Source organism: Marmota flaviventris, chromosome 9 (assembly GCF_047511675.1).
Source record: "Marmota flaviventris isolate mMarFla1 chromosome 9, mMarFla1.hap1, whole genome shotgun sequence".
In the NCBI taxonomy this organism is placed as follows: Eukaryota; Metazoa; Chordata; class Mammalia; order Rodentia; family Sciuridae; genus Marmota; species Marmota flaviventris.
In genome coordinates, this window is record NC_092506.1 from 5648033 (window position 1) to 5671044 (window position 23012).

The following is a 23012-nucleotide window of genomic DNA, read 5'->3' on the forward strand; positions in this document are numbered from 1 at the left end:
GCTGATGAACGGTCTCAGATGCCCCAGGGGAACTGAGAGAAGAATGTAGAGAAAGATCTACTGGCTTTGGCAGTTAGAAGTCACAAGTGACCTGGGAAAGATCAGGTGAGAGGCGGACACCAAATGGTGAGACAAAAAGAATACTACTGTGGGAAGAAAACAGAGTGGGTAAATATATTCCCTCAGAGTTTAGTGGTAAAGGGATAAGATTGAGGCAGGGTTGTTTTGTGATGATTGTTTTTAAACAGAAGAAATCTAAACATGTCACTGCTGAGTGAGGAGGTGGTGACTGGAGAAGTGTGGAGAGGTCTGGGAAGTGCATCAAAGAAAACCAGAGGAGAGTCCAAAGCCTTGCTAGGCACCCATATAAGAAGAGCCAGGTGATCTCAGCAGATACCTCTTTGTCATGTGCCCATTCTGCATGAATTATAACACTTCCTACTAAGACAGAGATGGCCCGAGGTGGGAACAGAGTATAGAGGGTTTCCAAGTCTGAGGACTGGCAAGGCAGGGATGGTAGAGAATCAAGGGGCAAGGGACTTTCGCATGCTAAAAACCATACTGTTGAGTGGCTGTGAGCCTCTGAGCCACACAGTGCAGGTGGGATGGACAGCAGAGGGAAACAGAAGCAAGGAACAGTCAGTAGATGCATGCCATGTGGGGAGTGCTAAGTTCACTCATGCCCATGCAGAGCTCCATGGGGACAGGGACGGATGCAGGTGGGTGGGGGTAGAAGGGCACTTCAGAACTGGAGTTTTGGAACTCTTTCCCGAATAGCTCTTAAACATGAGGACAGGGGCTATGGGCCCCTCCTTTGGGTTTTGGCACCATGTTCAGTCCCACAGGGCCTCTTGTGAAAATGTCATCATCATGGGACAGGAGCACATGGCAGATGATAGGTTGTCAGTGTCTTCTTAGGATGTGACATTGGTTCTCTATGCTTAGCTGCTTTGGGAGTGCTGATGAGTTTTCTTTGGTTATTCAGGTTCCATTTCCTAAGTAAGGCCTTAGAGTTGAGCCCAGGTTTCCAGAGACCAATATACAAATCCAGGCTACTTTGGACTCTGCAGTGTCATGGGAATAGGGGAACTATCTCTAGAAGTCCTTATATTCCCAATAAGGCTAGGGAGAGAAAGATAAATGGATTAAAAATGCATAAATGGATTAAAAACCTGTCATCTTTTTTGGCAGTATGGGTGGCTGAACTCAGGGGCATTCTACTACTGAGCTAATCCCAAGCCTTTTCTATTTTTTATTTATTTTTTGGTACCAGGGATCAAACCCAGAGGCAATTAACCACTGAGCCACATCCCCAGCCCTTTTAATAGTTTACTTTAAGACAAGTTCTTGCTAAGTTGCTTAGGGTCTCACTAAGTTGCTGAAGCTGGCTTTGAACTTGTGACCCTCCTGCTTCAGTCTCTGGAGCTGTTAGGATTACAGGCATGCGCCACAGCACCCAGCCTATATTTTTTTTTTGTCTTGAGATAGAAACTTGATGATGCTAAGGCTGGCCTTGAACTTGGCAATCCTCTTGCCTCATCTTCCAGAGTGGCTGGTATCATAAGTGTGCACCACTGCACCAGGCTCATTGTCATCTTCGGTGCTTGGAAATGTGCTTGTGTTCTGAAAAAATAAGCACAAGAGGGGGAACTGTCACTTGGGACAGGAGGCAACTTGCAGGAGGGTAGGAGTGGGTACAGAGGAGGCTTTGATGAGAGGTGGCAAATCGTGAGACCTTGCCAGCTTCCTGCTTTTACAGATTGACCCAACATCCAGGACTTAGGGCCCCCTCTGTAAGCAAGGGGCTCATTCAATAACCCATCTTACACACACTCAACACATAGTGTGTAGACAGAGGCTCTCGGTCTCCTTTAGCCTAGAGTGCAAGGAGAAGTGACTCAAGCCTGGTTGGGGGCCCTATTCTTTCAGCACCCGCTTCTCCTCTGGAACCACAAAATGTCCCTTAAATTCTTAGGCTCCCTGACTCATCTGGTACCTGGATTTCCAGGCAGGGGACAAAGCCCTTGTCCATGGGGTGGCAGAAGAGGCAATGAGAAATTAACTGTGAGCAAGATTTTGAGCCAGAGTTCCAGTCCTCAGCCTAGCTAGTTCAGAGGTCACTTCCAGGTTCCTCCCCAACCTCCAAGTCCTGGCTGATTGGGGGGGGGGGGGGGATTGGACCCATTAATTAGGACCATCTTCCCAGCTAGACAAAGTCTGACACCTGGTGGCCAAGGTGAGAAATAGCCAGAGGGGCCCCTTTTCAAATCTCCCCAGAATTTCTGCAGAGCTAGGATGACCAAAGTGAAAGGGGGAAATGACCAGAAGAGATGTGGAGGGTGGGGATGAGGCAGAAGAGACATCAGAGACCCACATGAGCATTTTCCTCCCCTGAGATCTGTCCCTTAAAACCACTAAGTCCCAGGACCTGGACCAGGGAGATGAGGGGTGTTTGGGAGGATGGTGAGGGACTAGAAGGAACTCCTGAAAGAATGTGGCCCACAGGGTAAGGAATGGGGCCAGGATGTGATTCTGGGTGTTCCTCTGTCTGCCCAGAATCTCCTAAGCTGGCCTGATTTCCACTTCAGGGTGGCTGGCAGGGCCTGAGGGCCTGAGGAAGGGGAGTGCTGGGAGAAGGGAAAACTGATCAATACTCCACACCGCACTGAGCTCCAGGCAGCTACTCTCCTCCCTCCACCCCCATTACCTGACTCTCTTCTCAAGCCCCACTGTGACCCAGGGAAGGGGCTCTCTGGCATGGACATTAGTGCAGCACTGAGGCCCACCATCCTGCCACATGGTCTGAGCTAAACCAGTCCTAATCCCCCTCTCCTGAAGTGGTCAGTAGTGAGCCTTGGCCCTCTGGAAGGCACTGGTCTTCCCTCCCAATTCCCAATTCCTTGCTCTCCTAGGCTCCCCAGGACTTTGGTCTTGGCCCTGAAGCAAGGGCCTTCAGTGTTCCCAAGATGCAAAGATAACTCTTGCTAGTCCCATCACTAGCCTCTGGGTGTCAGGGCTATCACAGGGAACCTGTGCTAGGGCCTCAGGACATTCACCAAAGGAGAACTTAGCACCTCCCTCTTCAGACCCCTGACCTGGCCATCAGCATGAGGACTGAATTTTAACAGGCAAGGACAGGAGTTTGGGGATAGGCCCAGGAAGCTGCCTGAGTAGGGGCAGGGGTTCTAGGGAAGATGGGACAGGAGGAAGATGGGGTTGGAGAATAAAGGAGGAAATGACCTAAAGCTGGGCAGGTAGCACATCTTAGTCAGTGGGGGAAGGATGCCATTGGGTCAGAAGGTAGTTCTAAATTCTCTGAATGCCAATGCCTGCCTTAGGACTCAGTCCCACTGCCATCTGACTAGGAGGGGAGGGCATGCTGCTTGGGGGACAGTTTCCTCATCCATAGGCCAGAAGACCAGTCCAAGGGTCCTACAGTTGGGCTGACCACTCTACTTTCTCCTTCTGGGGCCTGGGGTGCTGAAGATCATGGGAGACATTCCAGGCCAGGTGGCAGAGGACAGCCAGGCCTGAGCCAGGCAGAGCTGGAGACAGTAGGCAGGACAGCTGAGTATCCATAGAGCAGGTCAGGATGCCAGAGGCTGCCAAAGGAGAGAAGGGAATAGGCCCAGGCAGCAGTGGGAGCTGCTGTGGCCGCCCAGCGGCACACCCCATTTCACGCTCCCTGGGCGGTGGCAGGCCCCACGGCTATCAGCTTTCAGGGGTGGGAGGGACCAGGAATGAGGAGGGGTCCGCCCCACCCATGGCACCCTATTCCCTTAGGGCTTTGTGAACTCAGGAGGTGGGAGCCACACATCTCTGGGAACAGCCCAGGAGCCCCTTGCTGAGAGGCCCTCCAGCCTAGGGGGTTGTTAGTCCCAGAGCCTGGGTGTCATCCCTCTGGATTAGACCCTATATCTATGCCCTTCCCAGCCTGGGCCTCCCTGCTGCTCTCCCCACCGCAGCTGGGCCCCTGCCCTGGATGTGGGACCCACTTAGTCTATGAAGCAGGTCAGGGACTAGACCTGGCCCAGCCCAAACAAGGCAAGGAAGGGCCCTCTAGTTCTGCCCAGTGCACCCAGTCCCTTCTTCCTCAGCTCTCTTCAAGGAAGACAGCCAGGCAGGAAGAACCCCTTGAAGGCATGTCCTGCTCCTCCTCCCCTCTTCTGGTGGTCTCCTCTCAGAACATTATCTCTGTCCCATGTGTAGTGGAGGCCCAGCCGGCCTTTTAACCCAGTTCCCAGAGCACTAGGAAGGAGGAAGGCAGAGGACTCTGAGCAAGCATCAGCCCTTGACCACTGGAAGCAAGAACCGGATGGGATCTCCAGAGGGTGATTAGTGCTGGACCAGTCCCAGTGCTGGTTCCCAGACTCCCACTGGCGAGCATTTTTGCCTGTTGCCAGGAAGTTGGTGAGGGGGAGGTGGGAGTAGCTGTGAGTCAGCAGACAGGAGACCAAGAGACAAAGGTCATGGGTGGAGAACTGAGACACTGTTTACAACAGCCCACCTCCTCCAGGAGGCCTTCCAAAACTATTTATCCCTATGGTCCTAACAGCTCTGACACGCCCTTCCCCTCTCCCCTGTTGAGAATTACTGTGTCACATTGACAGCTGTACATCCCTTCCCTCCTGCAAGCCTGTAAGCTCCTGGAGTGTAGGGAGGGCCAGTAGTTTGATTGAGGCCCACAATACCTGTTACTAACAACAGTGATCATAATTCCTACTTTCAAAAAATATTTTGAAGCTGGGTGTGGTGGCTCATGCCTGTAATATCAGAGAGACTCAGAAGGCTGAATCAGTAGGATCCCAAGTTCAAGGGCAGCCTCAGCAACTTAGTGAGACCTTGGCTTCAATCCCTAGTACCCAATAAATAAATAAATAAAATCCCCAGTACCACACACACACACACACACACAAAAAAAAATTGACACCTATTTTCAGTTAATACATGGAGATTTGCTTAGAACAGTACTTGATGCATGGTAAATGCAATATGAGAGTTAGGTCATTGCTCTTATTTTCTGTTCACATGCACATTGTTGTGAGAAATAGGGCGGATTTTGCCAATGAACTGAGGATCCAAACACGTGAGAGGGGACTAGATCCCTGCTGTGGTCCTTTGTTTGGTATGGAATCTTCCTGACTAGTAAGGCAGGCAGGGCAGACTGTGGGAACCCAGGAGAGCTGGCAAGTCAGTCGCCTGGCTAGAAGCAGGCAGTATCTTTGGGTGCAAACTCTGAGAAAGACTTTGGGACCCATGGTCTTCTCCAGCCAGGCAATGGGCGAGATGAGGGTGGGGTGGAAGCCGAGAAGGGGGCTGGATTAGCTCTCTCTGGACCTCCGGTCTGCCCAGCACTCAGTGGCCCAGGGGCCAGAGTGAAGGTTCCAGCTGGGCTCAAGGGAGTTAAAAACCGGCCACGGGGATTAATGAGGCTGAAAAGAACATTTGCCTAGGAAGGAAAAACGGGAAGTGAAAGGCTGAGGATAACGCTCCGTATGTCCCTGGGGACCATGTAGACCAATGGGGGGCAGGAGGAGGTGGTGAAGTCTGGGGCATCTTGACAGGTCCCCCACCCTGGCCTAACCCCACCTCCTGCAGAACACAGCTGCACCAGCTGGCCCGCCCCTGGCCCTGTGCAGCCTGCCATTGGCTAGAGCCAGGACCCCGCCCCAAAGAGGCGGCCTACCATTGGCTTGGATCTCTGATGTTTGCAAGCTTGTGGGGGTGGGGTACAGGCGTCATTCTCTGGAATCGGGCGACTTCCTCTCTCTGCTTGTCTGGGTCATCTTGTCTGCCCGTCGCTGGCCCATCTCTCTCTGGCCCCATCTCTCTCACACTCTCAGCAGCTGTCTCTTGCGCGCCCGCTGGCCCATCTCTTCTTCCCTGCAGTCGCCTCCTTCTCCGCCTGCCTGGGTGGCCGCCATGGGCCGGAAGCGGCTCATCACTGACTCCTACCCTGTTGTGAAGAGGAAGGAGGGGCCCGCTGGGCACAGCAAGGGGGAGCTGGCACCAGAACTAGGTCTCTGAGGTGTGGGGGACTGGAGGAGTGGACATGTAGGGACCCTAGAGGACTGTGGGCGGGGGACAGACTGAAGGGGAAGCTAGCCCGTTCTCTACTTCCGTCCCACCCAAGGTCTGGCCGCGGGATGGCCGAGTTAAGAGGGTGGGGACAGAGCCAGGAACAGTGGTACAGCTGTAAGGCCAGGGGCAGGACAAAGGCCTGGGCAGGCCTGAGGAGCAGCCTGTCGTTGCAGGGGAGGAGTCCCAGTCCCCCAGCGAGGAGGCAGCGGAGCTGGAGCTACTGAGGCAGTTTGACTTGGCCTGGCAGTATGGGCCCTGCACAGGTGAGAGTCGCACTCGCCACCCATCCCAGCCCACAGAGCGCATCTTGGAGCTGGTCCTGTCACCCAGGTCTGGGAAATAATACAAGTATCTGCCTGCCTCTTGGACACTGTCTCCTGAGAATGGTGTGTGTGTGAGGGCGCACAGGCTCTCAAGACAAACCCTACACAGTGTGTTCTCTAGCCTGGACTCTTCTTACCCCCTTGAGTCCCCTGAGTCTTCTTCCCACCCTGGCAGGGATCACACGGCTGCAGCGCTGGCTTCGGGCAGAGCAGATGGGCTTGGAGCCTCCCCCAGCAGTGCGTGAGGTGCTGAAGACCCACCCAGGAGACCCCCGCTTCCAGTGCAGGTTAGGATAGGCCAAGAGGGCTTTCAGGGGAGGCAGGGCCTTCTCCAGGCCTTTTCTCCCCTGACCTGAGGGAGAAATGGATGTGGGCTTGGGGGTACTTGCTGAGCGGGCAAAAAGGGTCTCCAAGGTGCCTGGCTCAGGAAGACAGGTTACTTTAATAATTCTAATCCCTATGAGCTAATGGCAAGGGGTGGGTAGGAGGCACCCAGGTCCAAAGAACAATCTATTTAGTACAAAGGAACTAAAAACAATGACCAAGCTGGTGAAGTCACATTAAGGGACTTAACTGACTCCCCCCTCCCTCCCACCCTGTCTTCCACAGCCTCTGGCATCTCTATCCCCTTTGAGATACTACCTAGGCCCTCCTGTCCTTGGCACTCCTGCTAGCTGAGAACTTCAGAAGAGAAGTAACAATCAGTTGCTGCTGCTGAGCCCAGCCCTGCTGTAGAAGAACATTTGTCAGGCCAAGCAAGTCTGGAGGTCTCCATGGCTCAGCACCTCTAACCAATAGGTGCCTATAGCCCCCTGTGAGAACCTACACAGCTGAAGCAGAGCACCTCCTAGATGTAAAGTGGCCTCTGGGGACAAGGACCTGGCCATGGCCTTACAATGCCTGCCGTACTCTTCCTAAACTAAGGCATTGCACAGTCTTGTGCACAGCCAGGTACAGGTGGATGAAGCAGGAGGTGAAGATGGACTCCCATTGCAGGCTGGAAGCTCAGAGCAGGAACTGGTTGAGCTCACAGGGCAAGGGGTTCACCAATGCTTATAATAAAGAATAATGAGTCTGAATTCTAACCACTAGTCCCCAGTGTGGCCTTGCTTTAGATGGCAGTCCCCTGCTAGTTAGGCAGGACAGCCGGCAACTTTCCTTTTCCTGACAGACTCAGAACCTCCACAAGAGCTGAGCAACCTCTAGTGCCCCCTGCTGGTACACAGGAAAGCAACTCTCTACAGTCACCTCTAAATAGCCAGGGAAAACTTGCCAGAAGTGCTTGCTGAACACCTACTCTGCCAGTGTTGACCACCATGCAAACATGGGCACTTGACCAGAGTAGGATCCATGCAACCATGGATCATAAGGTCCAGAGAGATCTACATATGCCCAGAAAGCATCTCTTCTTCCTGTATCTGGGGGCTATCTAGATCCAAAGCAGGGCTGGGACAAGTCTCAACTTGCAGGACATGACCATCTGAGAGGCTTTGGGAGGGAACTGACCGGAGCTAGGAACAATGCTTAGGGGACTCTGGGTCAGGGCACGACATGGAAAAGGGAATCAGTAAACTCTCATATGGCATTACTTTCACGTCACCATCCCGGTGTGGACAGAGATGGCATATTCACTCCTTGGAAACAGGCCTTGAGAGACTAAGAGCCTTTTTTTTTAAGTTGTAGATGGACACAATGCCTTTATTTCATTTGTTTATTTTTATGTGGTGCTAAGGATTGAACCCAGGGCCTCACACATGCTAGGCAAGCGCTATACCACTGAGCCACAACCCCAGCCCCAACTAAGAGCCTTTTTAACGTCCATGTTATGGAACATGGACAATGTCTCAGGTAATTTAAATGTATTATCTTTTTTTTTTTTTATGGATAGAACAAGAGATCATTTTTTTCCTTAGAGAGAGAGAGAGAGAGAGAGAGAGAGAGAATTTTAATACTTATTTATTTTTTAGTTTTTCGGTGGACACAACATCTTTGTATGTGGTGCTGAGGATCGAACCTGGGCCGCACGCATGCCAGGCAAGCGCGCTACCGCTTGAGCCACATCCCCAGCCCTAAATGTATTATCTTTAATTTTCCTAAAAAATCTTCCAGTAGATTTTTACAGAGAGGGGATCTGAAACTCAAAAAGGTTCAGAGTTGGGTGCAATGGCACATGCCTGTAATCCCAGCGGCTTGGGAGGCTGAGGTAGGAGAATCGTGAGTTCAAAGCCAGCCGCAGCAAAAGTGAGGTGCTAAGCAACTCAGTGAGATCCAGTCTCTAAATTTTAAAAAAGTACAAAAAAAGGGTTGGGGATGTGGCTCAGGTGCCCAAAAGCACTCAGCAGGTAAATGGTGTAGAGACCAGGGACCACATGCAACAGACTCTTCCAATTCACACCATGTCCCCTGCTGTGGGAGGCCGACATAGCATGTAACCCAGGTTTGCTTCCCCTCCTGATTGGTGTGGCCCTGTCAGTCACCCCCTGCTCTGGTTGCTTAAGTAACTGAAGACGGTAGCCCCGATCTTGAGGGCAGAGAAAACGCAAATGTGTCTTCGTGCATGAGTGTGCCTTCCTACATCCCCAGGGATTTAGCTACGCTCACCTGTTCCTTTGTGATATTACCCCTTGTCCTGTTTGGGATAGAATGTTCCGTGGAAACGCCCTTTGTATGTCCCCTTCTCTTACTCTTGGGTGTGGCCTTCCTAGATGTCAGTCAACCTGCTGATAGCAGACATCATGAAGCTAGACTCAGCCCCTTGAAACCTGACCCCTTACCTCATTTGAATGGCTTCTTCTCAATAAAAGGGGTCAGCATGTGCACATGTGCAAGCTCTCTTTCTTTGGACCCTTAAGCTCAGAGGAGCTGTCATAGCACCCCCAAAGAAAAAGGTATTTCTGTCTCTTGTGTTCCCCTGGAGTGATCCTGAAGTGCTTTAGTCGCAGGAATCGACACCTCCCGCAACACCCTGCCCAGATGCTAAGCCCTTACTATGTGCCAGGCACCAAAGGTCCCTGTGGATGTTACTGATGCTAAGGAGACAGACAAAACAAATGTGGAAATTAATTATGATGGTGGTAAGCAATTTAGGGTGGGGTGGGGGGCCAGAATGCCAGGGGAGCTATTTGGAGGGGTTGAGCAGCAAAGGTCTCTGGCAAGGTGGCATTTGAGAGAGCTAGTGGCAGTAAGAGACAAGTCTGGTAGCTGTGTTAGTGTTCCAGAACAAGAAGTAGAAAGTTCCCATGGCAGGAGCATTTCCAGTTTTGTTCAAGGAATATTATGAATGCTGGTATCTCCTGCGCTGAAGGGAGGGGAATGAGGAATGAGGCCAGACAGATGACAGGACAGTCCCATGAATCCTTGCAGGCCATGAAGAGAAATCTGGATTTTATTCTGAGTGAGGGGGAGATCACTGGAGGGGTTTAAGCAATGAAATCACTGAACTTATGACTGCAGCTGTGGGTGGAGAACAGACAGTAGAGCTGGAAGAAGACCGGTACCAAGATATTCAGGAGGCTGCTGGAGTCGGCCTGGTGAGAGGTGTCAGTGATCTGACCAGGGTAGGGAGGTAGAGCTGGTAAGAAGTGGCCAGATTCTGCATTTTGAAGGGAGAACTGACAGGGCTTACTGATCTTGACTTGCTGATCTTGAAGGACAGGAACCAAGGATAACTGCCCAGGTTTTGGAGTAGGTGAATGGAAGAACAGAGTTCCCATTAGTAAGATGGGAAGGATGTGGAAAAGGGTGGGGAATCAACAGTTCACTTTTAGACATGTTGGATTTGAAGTGTCTGCAACACATCCCAATGGAGATGGGTACAGGCAGAGAGTACTTTAAGTCTGACATTCTGGGGAAATCTATATTTGAGATATTACTTTGGGGATCTTTCAGATGGCATTTAAAGCCAAAGAATGCATAGGATTTCCTAAGTGAGAGTAGATGGAGATGAGAAGAGGTCCAAGGACAGTCCTGCAACCTCCTATGCTCAGGGGCCAAGGAGAAGGAGGTAGGAGCAGCTGGTGAGGCCAGATCAGCAGAGGAGGGCTGGCAGGCCTGGGCCGGAGAGGCTGATAAAGTGCAGCCTGTTGGGTCTGGCCATGCAGAGGGCATGGAGACTTTGATGACAGCAGTTTTGTGGAGTGGCAGCTGAAGTAGAAGCAGGGAGTGTGCCAATGCCAATATTCTTTAAAGGGCTTTTTATTGTACAGGAATAGAGACCTGGAGTGGTAACTAGAGAGAGTATGGGATCAAGTGGGGGATTTGTGCTTGTTTTTTTGCCTTTTGTTTTAGATGAAGTGATACTGCAGCACAATCGCACCACGAAGACAATGGTCCAACAGGGAGGGGAGGAGATGCTGCAGGATACAGGGCATAATTGTATGAGGTCTTCATGAAGGTCAGGAGGGCCAGGAACTAGTAGTACATGAGGAGGAGGGTGGCCTTCAGGGAAGTGGATGAGGTGGGGGAGATTTGGGAGGTGAAATATCAGAGAAGCAGATGTTTACTGGCAGCCTGGCATTGCAGGGAGGAATGTTTGCTAAGCGCTTGTCTCCACCATCTGCTGTGCTGAACACACCTAGAATGTTACCTAGTTGAGTCTTCGTCATGTATTATCTGTGTTTTACAGATAAGGAAACTGAGGCTGAGAGGAAATGTGCCTTGCTTAATCAATAAACACCAGGGCAGAATTCACAGCCAGCCTGTCTTCCCACCCATTTGCCCCACACCTGCGCTCCAGATGCTTAGGATGGTGTTGACAAGATAAGGCCTACATATGGGGAAAGTTAAAATCCCATGTAGTACAAGCACTGCCCCAGGCAGCCTAGGAAAGCTACAGACACCACGCTGTCTGGATTGCTCGGAAGCAGAGAGCAGCATGGGATGGCCCTCCAGCAGGAGCCTGGGTACTGGTATTACTCCTCCCTCACCTCACCTGCATGCAGCCCTTTACCAGCGGCATCCCTGCTGTGGGACCTACCCCCTGCAGGTTGGATGTAGATGCTCCACTCTGAATGTTCTTAGCAGTTCTATGTCTTATCTTTACAATCTGCCAGTTTTGCATTCCTCTCTGCGATAATGTCTGGAGCAGTTGTTTTAACATAAATAGATGAAATTCTTTATTACCAAGTACAATGAATCCTCCAGGGAAATGAGCGTGTGTGGCCTAGGACTGGCTTCAGATGCTCTGGTCACACCTGCCACAGCCTCACTCAGTCTGAGAAACACTGCAGAAATACTAAGCAGAGCATCTCCTCAGAAGGAAAAGAGAAGCAGCCAGTCCTTGAAGGGTGAGGAAGAGTAGGAAGGCAGAGGATGGCATTCCAGCTGGAGGAGACAGCTGGACAAAGGCAACCCAGAGGGGTTGGGGTGTGTGGCCAGGATGAGGGGTCCTCTATGAGGACCAGCACTGTGTACTGCATTTCATCCTCATAGCCACAGAAATGACTATACAATTCCTTATAAGTGATTTTAAAGAGGAAAATAATTAAATCCTTGTCCAAGGCCACACAGCATGTGGGCTTGCACTCTTAAAAAACACATGGAATAACTCCAGTGAGGTAGGCTGTGGCCAAAAAAGAGGCTCTTGAGCCTGAGGCTAAGGAACTCTGACTATATCTATGATGATATGAATGAAGGTTTGGGGACCTGGATTGAAAAGATAAAAGGAATCGTCCTGGAAAATCTGTCTGGTCAGGTATGAAAGGGAGACTAGGAGATCTGGTGTGTGCGGGGTGGGGGGATCATTTCAGGCAGGAAGACATAGTGGGAAGCTACTGAATATTCAAGACATGGGGTGCTGAGAGACCCTGGATTAGCAGCTACCCCAGGAAGGACAAAGAACTGCAAGGGATGTTGCAAAAGAGGTTGGCACGATTTGCGATTTGCGTTTGGGAAGGGAAAATTGGGTAGGAGGCATAAGGCATGACTCAGATTTTGGGTTTGGGTGGATGAGAATGCTGATGCCATGGACAGAAAAATGGAAATTGGGAGGAGGAAGACAAGGGGGGGGGAAGACAGGGAGGGGGAGACAGGACAACTTTATACACAGTTAGCTTGAGATGATGGCAGGACACCCAAATGGAAACATCTGGTACGAGGTGTCAATGCAGAGCCCAGGTCCAACAGATGGTGGCATTCAGGGGTAGAGAAGAATCACCTGTACAGAGGTGACCTATGAACCCAGCAGTATGAGAATAAAGAGAGGCCGGAAGAGGTAGATGAGAAGACCAGGATGAAATATCAAAAACAATGGAAACAATTCCACTGGGGTAAAAGGCCACTGGCCACGTAACACGTAGTTTTATGGCTATCTTGGATTCACAACACTGCACTCTTTGTACCCCCTTCACTGGGAGAGAAGGGTCTTCTACCTGCCTAGGGTGGGGTCCTGGAAGAGGAAGTTCCAGGACATACTCCTTTTAGAAGGCCTGTCTCCTCTTTTACCAGGCAGTGCCCCACCCTGGGACAAGGGACACCTTGTCAAGAGGATAAATTTCACAACGGTCCAAACATGGTGAATCCAGTATAAACATAATCAGGGCACCTGTTAGTTCATTTAACAAGTGCATACAGGCACCTGTTAGTGTGCACTGTGTGTGGAATAAAGGTTTCCAGTCCACCCTTCAATACATGAAAAGATGCTCAGCTTTTTTCTAATTTGACCAGCAAAATCTCAGCTGTTATATCTGTTGGCAAGGCTTAGGGGAAACAGGTGGGAGCCCAAAATAATACAACCTTTGGGGAAGAATTTGGTAGCATAAATACAATGACACCTAGCCTAGGCAATTAGTGAGACCCTGTCTCAAAATTTTTTTAAAAAATTAAAAAAAAAAAAAGGGCTGGGGATGTCACTCAGAGGTAAAGTACCCTTTGGTTCAATCTCTAGTATAAATAGATAGATAGATAGATAGATAGATAGATAGATAGATAGATAGATAGATAAAGTTGGAGGGGAGTAGCAGGGGAAGGAGAGAAAAGAGACAGGGAGGAAAGAAAGGGACCAAAGAGCGCTTCTGCATCAACAGCCCAATAGAGTGAGACTAAAGTACATATAAGAGGGCCTGGGATATAGCTCAGTGGTAGAGTACTGCCCGCCAAACATAAAAGGCTCTGGGTTTGATTCCCACAAAAAAATATTTTTTGAAGTAGAAGAGCCAGGCATGGCAGTGCATGCCTGTAATACCAGGGACTTGGGAGGTGGAGGCAGGAGGATTACAAGTTTGAGGCCAATCTGGGCAACTAAGGAAGACCCTATCTCAAAATAAATATTAAGGTCTGGGGTTGTGGCTCAGAGGAAGACCACTTGCCTAGCAGCGTGAGGCACTGGGTTCGATCCTCAGCACCACATAAAAACAAAATAAATGTTTTTTTTTTTTTAAATATTTATGGATGAACTCTTTTTTCTTTTAAATATTTATTTATTTTTTTAGTTGTAGTTGGACACAATATCTTTGTTTATTTATGTGGTGCTGAGGATCGAACCCAGGGCCTCGCATGTGCTAGGTGAGTGCTCTACCGCTGAGCCACAATCCCAAATAAATATTAAAAGAGCTGAGGATGGAGCTTGGTGGTAGAGTGCCCCTGGGTTCAATCCTCAGTACCAAAAAAAAAAAAACCTTGATAGAAGGGGTTTGTGTCCCAGGCCCCAGTCTCAGATGAAGGAACATCTGACCTCCCTGTCACTACACCCATGGTCCAAAGGACTCGGGGAGAGGCGGGTCACAAATGAATCCAGTTGAATTCACTTCATTTTTGTTGCTGAGTAATATTCCATGTGTGAGCAACCATTTATCAGTTGAAGGACATTTGGGTTGTTTCTAGTTTGGGACTCTGATAAATGAAGTCTTGGCAGGATTTCATTTTTCCTGGGTAAATGCCAAGGAATTGGACTGCTGTATTGTACAGCACACATACATTTAATTTTAAAAATATATGCCAATCTGTTTTCCAAAGTGGTTCTACCATTTTACATTCTCATCTGCATAGTGTGAAAGTGTTAGTAGCCTTATATCCTCACCAACACTTGCTGTTTGTTATCAGTCTTTTTTTTTTTTTTTTTTAAAGAAAGAGAGAGAGAATTTTAATATTTATTTTTCAGTTTTCGGGGGACACAACATCTTTGTTTGTATGTGGTGCTGAGGATCGAACCCGGGCCGCACGTGTGCCAGGCAAGCGCGCTACCGCTTGAGCCACATCCCCAGCCCCTGTTTGTTATCAGTCTTATGTTTCAGTCTTTCTTTGTGTGAAAAGTATCTCATTATGGCTTTAATTTGCATTTTCCTAACAATGATCATCTTTTTCATGGACTTGTCTGCCATTCATGTATTTCCTCTGGTGAAGTGCCTTTACAAGTCTTTTTTTTTTTTTTGCAGGGGATACCAGTAATTGTACACAGGGGCACTCTTTCTAATACAGAGAAACATTCCAAGTCATTTTTATTTTTTATTTTGAGACAAGGTCTCACTAGATTGTGCAGGGATCTTGCTGCCTCAGCCTTCCCAGTTGCTGGGATTACACGTGTGTGCCATGGAGCCCTGCAACAAGTTATTTGGACATTCTTCTTTTTTCCTTTCCTTTCCCTTTTTCTTTTGGAGATAAGGTCTAAGTATGTTGCGCAGGCTAGTTTGGATACCCTGGCATCAAGAGATTCTTCTTCCTCAGCCTCCTGAGTAACTGGAACACAGACTGTGCCACTATACCCAGCTTCTTTCTGGCCATTAAAAAAAAAAAAATATTTATATACATTTTTTTGGTTGTTGATGGGCCTTTTATTCATTTATTTATATGTGGTGCTGAGACTTGATCCCAGTGCCTCACACATGCTAGGCAAGCGCTCTACCGCTGAGCCACACAACCCCAGTGCCTTTTGGGCCATATTTACGTCAAGTTATTTGGTTACTTATTGAGTGACAAGAGTTCTTTATACATTCTAGATATACAATTTTTGTTAAATATTTCTATTGTGAATATTTTCCCCCAATTTGTAGCTTGCATTTTATTTTCTTAACACTGTAACATCTTTTGAAGATACAGAGTTTCAAATTTTTATGAAATCCGATTTATCAATTTTTTTCAAAAACCCAACTTTTGGGGGCTGGGGATGTGGCTCAAGCGGTAGCGCGCTCGCCTGGCATGCGTGCGTCCCGGGTTCGATCCTCAGCACCACATACAAACAAAGATGTTGTGTCAGCCGAGAACTAAAAAATAAACATTAAAAAATTCTCTCTCTCTCTCTCCCCCACTCTTTCTTTAAAAAAAAAAAACCCAACTTTTGGCTTTGCTAACTTTCTTTATTCTTTGTATATTTTCTATTTCATGAACAGATATTACTCAAGATTTGAGAATTTTTTTCATTTTTATTATGGATATGTGGTTCCAGTACCATCTGTTCAAAGACTTCTTTTACCCACTTAATTATCTGGGCACTTTCATAAAAAATCAACTGGACAGTTGAGCCTGGTGACACACACCTGTAATCCCAGCAACTCAAGAGGCTGAGGCAGGAGGATTGCACATCTGAGGCCAGTCTCAGCAACTTGGCGAGACCCTTAGCAATTCAGCTGAACCCTGTGTCAAAATAAAATGGGGTAAAGCACACTTGAGTTCACCCAATATCCTGCCCCCAAAATCATTTGGCCATCCAAATGTGAAACTATTGCTAAACTCTGTCTGTATCATTGATAAGCTTGTCAATCTTATTTCAAAGTCACACTATTCTAATTAGGGTAGCTTCATAATAAAGCTTTAAATAAATCTTACAATTTTATATTTCAAAAATTGGTTTCTTGGGGCTGGGGCTGTAGTTCAGTGGTAAAGTGCTTGCCTCACATGTGTGAGGCACTGGGTTCAATCCTTAGCATCACATAAAAATAAATAAGGATACTGTATGTTCAATAACTAAATAAATATTTTAAAAATTTGGTTTCTTGCTCTTCTAGATCCTCTGTATTTTCCAATAAAATTTTGGAATCTGCTTGTAACTTCAACAGTTGCTTGGGTTTTTCTGCCTCGCGGTGCTGGGATCAAACCCAAGGCACTGGGAATCCTAGGCAAGCACTCTACCACTGAGTTATATCATCAGTCCTAACTGCTTGGATTTTTATTGGAATTACATTTATTAATCAATAGATCAATTTAGACATAACTGACATTGATTCTTCCAACATTAATGACATTGATTCTTCCAACCCATAAACATGGTATAATCTGCATGCATTTGGTCTTCTTTATCTTCTTTAATTTTCTCAGGCAATATTTTCAATTTTAAATATCGAGGTCTTGCCAGTTTGGGTTAAATCTGTTCCTAAGAGTCAGGCATGGTGGTCTGCGCCTGTAGTCCCAGCTGAGGCCAAGGGGGAAAAATTACTGGAGTCCAGGAGGTCAAGAGCAGCCCAGGGAACAGTGAAACTCACATCTCAAATATATATATATATATATTTTTTTTTTTTCCTAAGTATTTTTTATGTTAAAAAAATGGACTTTTAGAAATTTTATTTTTCCATTTTTCACCAGAATATAAAAATACAAATGATTGTTATATGTTGACCTTGTATTCTGTTACTGTCCTAAATCCACTTATTTTAGTAGTTTTAAGATTCCTTGAATTTTCTATGTAAACAATCATGTTGTTAGTAAATAAAGAATTTTACTTCTTCCTTTCCAATCTGCATGTCTTTTATTTCTTTGTTATGCCTCAAATCTCTCCAGGACAATGTTGAATGGAAGCACTAAGAGTACATATCTTTTCTTTTTCCCATCTTAGGGGAAAACATTTAGCATATCATGATTTAGTATAATATTAGTTGCTTTTCCTGAATGTCCCTTATTAAATTACAAACATTCCTTTTATATCTAGTGTTCTGAGAGTTTTTGTTAAAAATGGGTAACAATCATAATTCCAAAAGACACATTCTTTTTTTTTTTTAAAGAACACCTTTATTTTCTTTTTCTTTTTTTTTTTTTAAGAGAGAGAGAGAGAGAGAATTTTTTAATATTTATTTTTTAGTTCTTGGCAGACACAACATCTTTGTTTGTATGTGGTGCTGAGGATCGAACCCGGGCCGCACGCATGCCAGGCAAGCGCGCTACCACTTGAGCCACATCCCCAGCCCCAAAAGACACACTCTTAAATGACATATTCCTGAATGTTGAAATCTCCAAAGATCAAAATTCCTAATCTAAATCCCCAAACCACAATCTTAAAAGATTAAAACCCCAAATGTAGAAATCCCGAAAGGTGGAATCCAGAAGACTGAAATTCTCATGAAAACAAAACAAAACAAAAGGCTCTAGAAAAGATGTGGAAAGCCCAGTTTTGGGGAAGGGATTGGTCATGTGATATGGCAATGATAAAAACTTAAGTTTAAAAATGTGTCATCTGCCAGGTGCAATGCCGCATGCCTATAATCCCAGTGGCTTGGGAGGCTGAGGCAGGAGGATTACAAATTCAAAACCAGCTTCAGCAAAAAGTGAGCCACTAAATAACTCAGTGAGATTCTGTCTCTAAATAAAATACAAAACAGGGCTGGAGATGTAGCTCAGTGTTCCAGTGTCCCCAAGTTCAATACCCGGTACCAAACAAACAAACAAACAAAATAGACTCAGCAAATTGGCAAGGTCCTCAGCAACTTAGTGAGACCCTGTCACTGAACAAAATATAAAAAAGGCTGGGGATGTGGCTCAGTGGTTAAGCACTTCTAAGTTCAATACCCAGTACAAAAAAAAAAAAAAAAGTCATTTGTTAGGAGCAGTGGCGCATGCCTGTATCCCAGCTACTTGGAAAGCTGAGGCAGGAGGATCTTGAGTTCAAGACGAGGCTGGAAAAGACAGTGAGACTGTCTCATTAAAAAAAAGAAAAGAAAGAAAGAAAAAAGAATTACAGGAATTTTTTTAATGAGTCAAACCTGCATTTACTTGAACAAGGCAGTGAAGATGGGGCTGGGATTGTGACTCAGAGGTAGAGTGCTCACCTGGCATGCATGAGGCACTGGGTTCGATCCTCAGCACTACATAAAAATAATAAAAATAAAGGTATTATATTCAACTACAATTAAAAAATAAATATTTAAAAATATTGTGTCCACCTATAACTAAAAAATGAATATTTTAAAAAAGGCAGTGAAGTTACTGACTTAAAAGTAATTATGTTATGGTAAGATAAGACACTTAGACAACAATGTTGCTGTTGCTGTCTGATCATCAGAACTGCTTCCAACAATCTGTGGTCTGTATATAAATACATGTCAATGGGATGTCCACCTACACAGAAGCAGGGCACAGAAGGTGGCAAAATTTAATAGGGGATACACATCAAAATCACATAAAATTTTTTTTTTTCAGGAAGAGCAGCACCATGTAGAAAATGAATGTGAATATATTCTCCAAGGAAAGGTATGTCAAAAACCAAAAACAGCTGGGCACGGTAGCACGTGCCTGTAATCCCAGCAGCTCAGGAGGCTGAGGCAGGAGGATCACTCAAAGCCAGCCTCAGCAAAAGTGAGGCGCTAAGTGACTCAGTGAGATACAAAATAGGGCTGGAGATGTGGCTCAGGAGTTGAGTGCCCCTGAGTTCAATCCTGGGTACCAGAAAAAAAAAAGAAAAAAGAAAAACATCACCATGCAAGACTTCTGAAAAGTTAATTATGCACGCTGGCCAACTCATATGGACTACCTCTGTGTAACTGCCCATAATCTATCCTGTAATATTTTTTTATGTGTCAAATTTTCTTTTCTGTTTTTCTATTTTTTTTCTTTTAAAGTTTTTTCCCACTATTTAAAATTGTCAGCATTTTTTTTACAGTTCTCTACTATGCATTTCATCTTTTAAATTTTTTTAATTTATTCTAATTTGTTATACGTGACAGAAGAATGCATTTCAATTCACAGTACACATATAGAGCACAATTTTTCATGTCTCTAGTATGCGATTCATCTTTACATTATTTCTAATACTAAAGATGTGTAAAAAATTTTATAAGAGTTCTAATTTGTTTAATGCATTTTTTGCAAATTTAACTCCTTGAAAGTGCACTATTTAGACAATCATTTTATGTGAAAGCAATGTGAATTTATATAAAAATGTTGAAACTTCCTCAATAAATGAAGAGATACCCTTTTTATACATCTGAATTGTGAAAGATGAAATTTCTTGAGACCTCCGTTCTTTGGGCTACTGTATATATATGCAGTGGTGACCCACTGCAGTTTTTGATTCCTCTTCAACAAAAGACTAAGGCTGTCTACATAATTTTTTGGTATTTCAGATGGTTGCAGTTATACAGCTGGGCACATTCATTTACCAACCACAGTGGTATGTGTTCACACATTTCACTTTTGACATCTTTCTTTCATTTTTTTAAAAATATGGAACGCTTCAGAATATGCATGTCATCCTTGCATAGGGGCTGTGCTGATCTTCTCTGTATCATTCCAATTTTAGTATATGTGCTGCTGAAGTGAGTACGACATGTTTCTTTATGAATACAGTTTGTCCATATTGGTTATAACCATATGCTCAGTGTACCTGATGTTTATGCTTGCAAAAATGTATACTATCATTGCCTATTTTTATTGTGTAAAGCAGCCTATGAAGTACTCTACTGGTTTTTATGTTTCTTAAATCCTCTTTTTTAAAAAATATAGATAAATGTATTTTAAAGATTTTAAATTTTTTTCCAGAATTATATTTTTGAGATTTTTATCTTTTGGGATTTCAGACTTAAGTGTTTGATCTTTTAGGATTCCAACATTTGGATCATGGAGTTTGGGGTTGTAGCCCAAACTTTCCTTTACATATGAGACAGGTAATTTTCACCTTTTATTCTGTTAATGTCCTATATTACATCCAATGATTTTAAACAGATATCCAACTTTATGTTACTGGGTTGATCATTATCTTTTCTTATTGTTGGATTTTTTTTGCTGGGTCTGGAGTTTTCCATGTAGGAAGAGTTTTAAATTACAAATTCAGCTTCTTTAGCATTACAGGGATATTCAGAGTTTATATCTACTTGTGACATTGTTGGCAAGTTGTTTTTGAATAATTTGTTCATTTTATCCAAGTTCTCTACTTTGTTGTCATAAAGTTGTTCATACTCCATTAATACTTTAGTATCTAAAAATCTATGGTGATATCACTCACTTCTGATAATTGGTAATTCATATTTTCTTTCTGTTTTTACTCAATCTTGCTAGAGATTTATCAATTTTAATTTTTTTCCAAGAATGAACTTTTGTCTTTAACTTGCTCTTTTCCTAATTTATTATTTTTTTTTGCAAGTGGTTTTAATTATTTTACCACAATTTCCCCTTGTTTTTTACTATAATTTATTCTTGAGATATCCACATAACATTCACCTTTTTTTATTACATTATTATTACTTGGACTTCTTAGCCTCCAGAACTATGAAATAAACCTCTTTCCTTTATAGGTTACTCAGTTTCCTGTGTTCTATTATTATCATTATTATTACTTTATTTTGAAACAAATTCTCACTAAGTTGCTTAGGGCCTCACTAAATTGCTGAGGCTGGCCTTGAACTTGTGATCTTCCTGACTCAGACTCCCAAATCACTGTTATTACAGGTGTGCACTACCACACCTGGCCCTCAGGTGTTCTATTATAGCAACAGAAAACAAACTAAAACATTAAGCTAATGTTCCATCTGTGCTTGAAACAAATATTCATCCTGCAGTTATTAGGTGGAGATGTTTACTGTCAATTATATCACGATAGTTGAAAATACTGTTCAGATTTTCTATATTGTACTGCTTTTTGGTCTAATTGTTGTCTCAGTTACTGATTAGAGAGGTTTTGAAATATCTGGCTACAATTGTGCATCTGTTTTTCCCTTTAGTTTGTCATTTTTTGCAGCTTTGTTATTAGGATTGTATCTTTCTGTTTAATTGACCCTTTTCTAAATGTCTCTTTATCTCTGCTAATTTTCTTTATCTTAAAGTTTACTTGGTCTGATGTTCATATAGCCAACAAGAATTCTTATATATTCTATTTGCATGATACATTATTTTACTTTCTGTGTACATTAAAAGTGTTTCTTTTAGATATATAGTGAGTTTTGATTTCTGTATGTGTGGGAGGGGTACTAGGGATTGAACCCAGGGTGTCATATGTTGTAGACAAGTATTCTACCAATGAACCAGTCCTCCAGCCTGGATCTTGACTTTTTAATACTGTCTAATAATCCCTTTTAATGGGAGTATTAAATTGTAGGCTTTATATATATATATATATATATATATATATATTTTTTTTTTTTTTTTTTAAAGCAATCCTCTTCAGGCTCACACCCAGAAGTATTGCCTTTTTTTTTTTTTTTTTTAAGATAGAGGGAGAGAGGGAGAGGGAGAGGGAGAGGGGGGGAGAGAGAGAGAGAGAGAGAATTTTAATATTTATTTTTTAGTTATCGGCAGACACAACATCTTTGTTTGTATGTGGTGCTGAGGATCGAACCCGGGCCGCACGCATGCCAGGCGAGCGCGCTACCGCTTGAGCCACATCCCCAGCCCAGGCTTTATATTTAAAGGAAGTATTAACATGGTTGGGTTTAAGTCTACATTAGTTTGTTGGAGTTGTACTACAGATTCTTTGTGTCCCTCAAAATCTTTTTTTTTTTTTTTTTAATTTATATGCAGTGCTGAGAATCAAACCTAATGCCTCACCCATATAAGGCAAGCACTCTACCACTGAGCCACACAACCCCAGCCCTGTATCCCTCAAAATTCACATGAAAGAAACTTAATCTTCAATGCAACAGTGTTGGCAGGAGGGGCCTTCAGGAGGTTTCAGGTCGAGACTGCACTCACAGATGGATTAATGCCACTATATAGAGGAGTGGATGTGAGAGTGGATTCAACACTCTTGTCCTTCTCCTCCTTTGCCACGTGACAGCATGGAGTTCATTCTCTCTTGTACTTCTTTCTACCTTCTACCATGTGCAGACACAGTAAGGTCCTCACAAGCTGTGATGGCTTGATCTTGGACTTCTTAGCCTCCAGAACTATGAAATAAATTTCTGTTCTCTGTAAATTACTATGTCTTACAGGGCACAGTGGTGTACACCTATAATTCCAGTGACTCGTGAGGCTGAGGCAGGCAGATTGCACATTAAAAGCCAGTCTTAGCAACTCTGTGAGACCCTCAGCAACTTAACAAGACCCTGTCTCAAAATAAAAATTAAAAAGGGCTTGGGATGTAGCTCAGTGGTAATGCACCACTAGGTTCAACCTCCAGTACCACTCCACAAAATTAGTTTCAGGTAAGCACAAAACAAACAAAGACAGGTTGCATAACAAAGAACCACAGATAAGTGTCTTAAACAACAGAGATTAATATTCTTACAATTCTGGAGGCTAGAAATATGAGATCTGTTTGCAGGGTTAATTCCTTTTGAGGGTCCATAAGAAAAGGATCTAGGGGCTGGGGATGTGGCTCAAGCGGTAGCGCGCTCGCCTGGCATGCGTGCGGCCCGGGTTCGATCCTCAGCACCACATACAAACAAAGATGTTGTGTCCGCTGAAAATTAAAAAATAAATATTAAAATTCTCTCTATCTCTCTCTTAAAAGGAAAAAAAAGGATCTAATCGAAAGTTCCT

At 44.9% G+C, this 23012-nt stretch overlaps 1 protein-coding gene, 1 long non-coding RNA gene and 1 other non-coding gene across 4 annotated transcripts in view; 1 reads left to right on the forward strand and 2 right to left on the reverse strand.

The window, feature by feature from the left end:
- Positions 1 to 1232: 1232 nt before the first annotated feature.
- Positions 1233 to 23012, reverse strand: part of LOC139706850 (uncharacterized) — a 34077-nt gene continuing 12297 nt past the window's right edge. Inside the window, exons 1-2 of one of the 2 annotated variants that reach the window (XR_011708489.1) lie at positions 5687 to 5776; positions 1233 to 1623 (exon numbers count right to left, since the gene is read on the reverse strand). This is a non-coding gene — a long non-coding RNA (uncharacterized lncRNA). Of the gene's footprint in view, positions 1624 to 5686; positions 5777 to 23012 lie in introns of those variants that run through there. The other variant, XR_011708490.1, reaches the window with a different exon arrangement.
- On the forward strand, positions 5771 to 7489 carry Pold4 (DNA polymerase delta 4, accessory subunit). The gene is made up of 4 exons (XM_027944635.3): positions 5771 to 6019; positions 6255 to 6344; positions 6580 to 6691; positions 7014 to 7489. The coding sequence occupies exons 1-4, from the start codon at positions 5923 to 5925 to the stop codon at positions 7036 to 7038; spliced, it is 324 nt and encodes a 107-aa protein (XP_027800436.1). The 5' UTR covers positions 5771 to 5922; the 3' UTR covers positions 7039 to 7489.
- On the reverse strand, positions 19758 to 19863 carry LOC114100167 (U6 spliceosomal RNA). Its single transcript, XR_003584004.1, has one exon. It is a non-coding gene; the product is annotated as a U6 spliceosomal RNA (small nuclear RNA).

Excerpts from the sequence above, each read along its gene's own strand:
- Pold4 (XM_027944635.3), top strand. The coding sequence starts at position 5,923 with ATGGGCCGGAAGCGGCTCATCACTGACTCCTACCCTGTTGTGAAGAGG. Across the intron at positions 6,020-6,254 it reads GGAGCTGGCACCAGAACTAG|GGGAGGAGTCCCAGTCCCCC; the intron begins GTCTCTGAGGTG and ends CTGTCGTTGCAG. Across the intron at positions 6,692-7,013 it reads GACCCCCGCTTCCAGTGCAG|CCTCTGGCATCTCTATCCCC; the intron begins GTTAGGATAGGC and ends TGTCTTCCACAG.